General features: G+C 37.9%; 1 protein-coding gene across 1 annotated transcript; it reads left to right on the top strand.

Annotated features, from left to right (window-relative positions):
• Nucleotides 1-975: 975 nt before the first annotated feature.
• On the top strand, nt 976-6,003 carry LOC111343793 (cyclin-dependent kinases regulatory subunit 1). Its single transcript, XM_022950987.2, has 3 exons — nt 976-1,156; nt 3,748-3,875; nt 5,602-6,003. The coding sequence occupies exons 1-3, from the start codon at nt 1,098-1,100 to the stop codon at nt 5,637-5,639; spliced, it is 225 nt and encodes a 74-aa protein (XP_022806722.1). The 5' UTR covers nt 976-1,097; the 3' UTR covers nt 5,640-6,003.
• Nucleotides 6,004-6,121: the final 118 nt, after the last annotated feature.

Raw genomic sequence — 6,121 nt, 5'->3', positions numbered from 1 at the left:
CCTGGCGTATGTTTGGAGGTTTGTTATCTTTCTTTTCTCCGCAATCGTTGGTTTGCGAATCAATTGGATGACAACGGGGAAATTTGGGGAAATATAAGCTTACCTCAGACCTGCTGGTTTTAGCGACTTCCTTGCCGACCAAATCACGTTGCGCCTTTCCTTCAAGTATTTTATTATAAGAGCAGTGGCAAAAACATTATCTCTGGTTTGAAGACACCTTTTTTCTATAACCTTCCTGGCGTATTTGGTGTGAAAATGAAGCCCTTTGTTCAAAGCTCATAACTTATCGCCATAAAGTGACGAAAGCTCATGTATATTTCCGATCGATCGAGTCTTTCCCACCGAGAAGCTTGCCCCAAGTGCCTTTCCTCAGGAAAGTTTACAATAGTGAACGATTTTAATTTGTGCTAGATATGAATAGCCGTAAAATTACTTACCTCAATATTCTCAATGTAACAATTGTCGCACTTTCTGTTTTACTGACTTTGGCCTCAATATGCCGCCTATTGAAGAATATATTAAAAGGTTATACATATTCAGGATTCAATAGCTCGCTATTTTTCTCTCTTCTACAAATATATACCAGCTCAAATTATTTGTGATAAAAATTGCTTTCAAATACCTTTTTTTATATATATATTTGTAGCCTCGCCAATTCAATTAATCCAGGACTGAAAAGAAATGGACAAGTGAAGGTTAATTAGTTCTCCCTTGGGTTAAAACGTTTCCAAACTCAAGTTTCCCGCCATCTTTGACCTAAGAGAATTCTTACTGGGATCAATACTTGCAGCCAATTAACGCAAAAATGAAGACGATGTTTTAGGAGTATACCTAAGTGAGGATGACGATTTCTTTATGAGGTAGTTTTTTAAGAGCACAAACAACATATCTAACCCAGAATATTGATTGAAATATTCAAGGATAGTGCAAATATTATTGATGGAGATTTAAATTCTTATAACCTTTGCTTGGGAACCGCGCTTTCAAAGTAAATTGAGTGCTGTGTGAGTTGACGGCCAGTTACAGATCGAGGATCGCATCAAATTTCCGGATACACTGCATCTTTCAGGCACATTTGTCCGACAACTGCGCGGAAAATGCCTGTTACGCAAATTTGTTACTCAGACAAGTACTCAGACGACCATTTCGAGTACAGGTGAGCACAATTTTATGAACTCGATATTGTTCTTTCCCCTTCCACGGAAGCGCTCCCCCAGAGCAGGCCCGGAGAGTGCGAGTTATACGTACATAACTTTATTTAAACTAGGATTTTAGAGTAGCTCACAGAACTAGTATCTCCGAGTAACACCCACCCATCCCACACCAGGGGAGGACATCCACCACACAGTAATCTCGTGCGTGGAGACGGGGCCTACGGTTTATTCGTCCATATCCGAGAAGACTAGAATATCTATCCATTTCTTGATATTATAGAAAGGTAGCAAATTCTCCTCAGTTATTTTAAGACCATGAGTCTTTTTTCAAGGTTAAATAATGACAATCCATCTGTTGGCTTGTAGATGGTGGTTCTCTTATACTATACTTATACTAAATTTGGATTTAAATGACTTACCGGTAATGGTGTTAATGCACCATCAACATTAACTGGAAATTACCAGCCTCACAGTCACTAAAACAAGTCGGATCAGCCACCAAGAATTTTCTCCAACTAAAGAATAATTTCCTCAGTGTTAAGCTCTACTACAAACCATAGACATGAAATTTTTCTGAATGTTTAGCCTGCTTTATTGATGTTCTGGAAGACATCAAATCCCTTAGAAAAATTATGTCTACTCCTCGGCTTCAAAGTCCAAATGACAAAGCAGTCATTTACGGACTGACATAGAAGAGGAGCAATACTTTCCTTTTTAACTGTGGCCATTGCAAGGACTCCTTGCTATTGTGCCAGCAGTATTGTTAAAAACATGTGACTGGATATAGAGGTGTGAGCTAGAATTGCAAAAACCAGATATAAAGCTTGTTGGATTGACCAGCTAGTATTTCAAAATTATCTCAATGACCTGCCCTGACTTTTTGTGTATGAATAATATTCATTATTTTGAAAGCGTTTGTAAGCGTTTCAATCGCCTCCCGGTTAGTTCAATTGGTTAGAGCGCTGGACTGTTGTGCAGGAGGTCAAGGGTTCGAGCCCCGGCCGGACCAACATTCAAGGTCTTAAAATAACTGACAGAGGAGAATGTGCTTTCTATAATATCAAGAAATGGATAGACATTCTACTCTTCTCGGATAAGGACAAATAAATCGTAGGTTCTGTCTCCTGCATCTTTAATTAGGTCATTTGATTAGGCAGGGGACGCTGAAGAATGCACATCACAAGATTGCTGTGATATGGTCTGGCCTGGTTACTGGGAATTGGGGGGAGGGGGCATCTGTAAAAAATTTGCCTTTGTTGATTGTAAACTGACACTGGCAGTCTGGTAAAGTCCCCTGCACAGTATTGTAAAGCGCATTTGATCATATGCATATGTTAATTTGCACTATCGAAATGTTAATTCGTTCATTAATAAGGTAATTTCAAATATAATTATCCAGTGCCTTTTTTTTTACATTGTGTAACAGCATTTTCCTAAAGTAGCTCAAGTTCTACTTGATAGTTTTTTCTCATATTGCATGTAAGGATAGAGAATGTGATAGGGTTTTAAAATTAAGAAAAAAAATGCTAAGTCTCCAACTTGCTTTTTGAGATACCGGTATCTTTCAAAAACCGAATTTTAGAAGGTCATTGCTGTATTGTTACCATGGCAACTGATGAGGCCTGAGGAGCACTCTTATAAAATTGCACTTCAGTAGTTTTAAAAACATTGCCCCGATGATAAGAACAACAATCCTTTTTTTTTTCTGGGCACCTGCCGTTAATTTTGGAAAACCCTTTTGAGCCTCATTTAGTGGTTACCCATAAGGAATGGCTGGGTGACCCCCCTATACAGGTTAACCTCATTTTCTGCCATAATTATCCTCTAAATATACAAACATTTGCTCAAAAATACTTATTAGCATGGATTTTAGATAAACATAAATTAAGTGTACTTGAGAGTTTTTCTTTGTTTTGTTTGAGTGGTTCCATTGTAAGTGACTGTTCAGTGCAGATGAAAGTCAGTACAAACAGTCCGTTGAAACTCAGTATAGGGTGCCCATGACTGCCTAATAGAATTGAAAATTACAATGTTAAGAGGAAAGAATTTTGGGACTTTTGTGACTGACAGCTTTTATACAGGGTGACTGATTAACACAGACAGTGCTCCACCATGCAGGTTCCTCTGTAATATTCTTGTCAAACTAGTTTTGCTTGTTGCCTTGTTTCAGTAGGTTAGAATAGGTAGTTAAATGATTTGAAGTGTAATTTGTTGTAAATGAGCAAAGTCAAGTAAATTTTTCAAAGGTAACAAAATTACCAGAGCCTGTAGGGAAAATGCAATGTTATGTCTTTTGAAAAATTAATAAGTGCTTTTCTACACCAAATTACAGGGGAAAACATGTCATTACCTATTAATAATTCAAATAAAAAAAAATCACAAAAAAATCCAGCTGGATGAAATTTTGACACAGTGCCTTCCGTCATTTGTAATTGGCTCTTGTGTTACAACTTCACACTCTTGTTATAACTTTGCACTCATGTTGCATGAAAAATACACTTGTTTTCAACCAATCAGAGGCATTTAATTTTTTCATTTATATTATCAGTCTATGAACAATACACGGTTGCATATGAAGTATTTTCTATACTAGACATGTCATCCTTCCAAAGGATCTGGCAGAGTCTGTTCCCAAGACCCACTTGATGACAGAGAGTGAATGGCGCAACCTTGGGGTGCAACAGTCTCCAGGCTGGATTCACTATCTTATTCATGAACCTGGTGAGTATTTTCCAAGCCGTAATTACAGCTCAATTTTCTGGTCTAAACTGAAGCAAGTCAGAAAGGTATTGTTGTGGTAAAACTTAGATGATCTGTTAATACTAAATTTCCTTGAATAAGCACCCACACTCTAATAGGCCCCCCTCCCCCAAGGCCATAATGTCACATGAGTGCCCCCCACTCCTCCCTCCCTCACTTTCTCAAACAGTAGGGTACCATTTTCTATTGGGACTGTTGGAGTAAAACTAAGATGATCTGTTGATATTAAATTTCCTTGAATAAGCACCCATGCTCTAAAAAGCCCCCCTCCTCCAAAGCCATAATGTCACACAAGTGCCCCCCACTCCTCCCTCCTTCACTTTCTCAAACAGTAGGGATACCATTTTCTATTGGGACTGTTGGGGTAAAACTAAGATGATCTGTTGATACTAAATTTCCTTGAATAAGCACCCATGCTCTAATAAGCCTCCCTCCCCCAAGGCTGTAAAGTCACACAAGTGCCCCCACTCCTCCCTCCCTCACTTTCTCAAACAGTAGGGATACCATTTTCTATTGGGACTGTTGGAGTAAAACTAAGATGATCTGTTGATACTAAATTTCCTTGAATAAGCACCCATGCTCTAATAAGCCTCCCTCCCCCAAGGCTATAAAGTCACACAAGTGCCCCCACTCCTCCCTCCCTCACTTTCTCAAACAGTAGGGATACCATTTTCTATTGGGACTGTTGGAGTAAAACTAAGATGATCTGTTGATATTAAATTTCCTTGAATAAGCACCCATGCTCTAATAAGCCCCCCTCCCCCAAGGCCATGATGTCACACAAGTGCCCCCCACTCCTCTCTCACTTTCCCAAACAGTAGGGATACCTTTTTCTTTTGGGACTTTCTTTTCAACTTTGCAAGCTTCAGCTGAAGATAAATCAGTGTAGGCAAATAGTTTCTTTTCGTTTAAGTCACTTCCAGTTATTTTTTTATCCCCACGTGTTTGCAGAGTTCCTGTATGTTTGTTATCTGTTCTTTTCATTTTTGTCTTATTGCTGTACTAAGTTAATAAGCCACTCATCAAATTCCCTCCTTTCAATGAGCAGCCCTCCATTTAGCTGAAATTTTTGAATAAGTGCTTGGGTGCACATTCCTTGAATGTGCAAATTGCATTTGAGCCCCTCTCCCCCCCCCCCTTCCCCATGAAGAAATTGATTTGAAAGTGTAAAATAGATTCTCTAATGCAACTGTTGTTGCAGAAGATGGGGACACCTGGAAAATAGACAAAATTATGTACAATTTATACCCCAACAACCAAAATGAAATTGTTGTTGTTGATACTTCTGTCTCGAGTTCATGTCACTTTAAAAAAAAATAGATGGATATTATTTAGTGAAGGTTATTTACTTACATACGATTAAGTATCTTCCTCATGACCAGAAAAACTGTCACTAGTGATGGGGAAAAGTTCTAGAATGAATTGTATGAATCAGTTATATAAGACAAAGTTGCACACTGTGTATGGCAGCTAGTGAACTTCAATGATTGATTTGATTTAGTGTGGTAGAGAACTTATAGACTGATTATAAAGTTAAGACAAAAAATTTCTCAAAACTTAAAGATGACCCTTTGAAATTTATTGTAGACCTTGAAAGAAGCTATGGGATCTTTTCCTTGGTAAGATTTTCCATAATGTAATTTAGTATTTTCTTGGCTCACCATGTCTATCCCACTTTTCTTAACAGAGCCCCATGTGTTGTTGTTTAGAAGACCCACCAGCTAGCTTTCTTGAGACGCACATGCTGAACAAATGTAGACATTGATGTTTTGTTCACTAGTGACATGGATGGACGAGTGACCTTGTAGACATAATTATATCAAAGAAAGAAAGAACTGGAGAGAACTTGAAATTAAGTAGAGGATCTTACCAAAGTCCATCTTGGTTTGAAAAGAAATTTGACAGAAAATTTGAGCAAAAGTTACAGACCATACTTTTGAAAGGAGAATTCTAAAAAGTGATGGGTACAAACATGTTTTGTCTTCATTTAATTATTCTTCTTCATATGTTAGCATTTATAATGCATTTGCTGGAACCATGGCTCCAAGGGGAGGCTTTGGTTTCAATAAAGCTGCCATAGTAACTGTCATTCAGTTCTTTTGACTATGTTACCAGTTTTACAGTTTTCTTGAATTTTTATTACTTGTTCCTTTTTAAATGTAAAAAGGATGTAATTAAGTAGAAACGAAATGAAATTTGGAGACCTT

The sequence above is a fragment of the Stylophora pistillata genome, chromosome 7, assembly GCF_964205215.1.
Source record: "Stylophora pistillata chromosome 7, jaStyPist1.2, whole genome shotgun sequence".
Taxonomy (NCBI): domain Eukaryota; kingdom Metazoa; phylum Cnidaria; class Anthozoa; order Scleractinia; family Pocilloporidae; genus Stylophora; species Stylophora pistillata.
The sequence above is the reverse complement of the archived record's forward strand: the minus strand, read 5'-3'. Positions and strand labels throughout refer to the sequence as shown.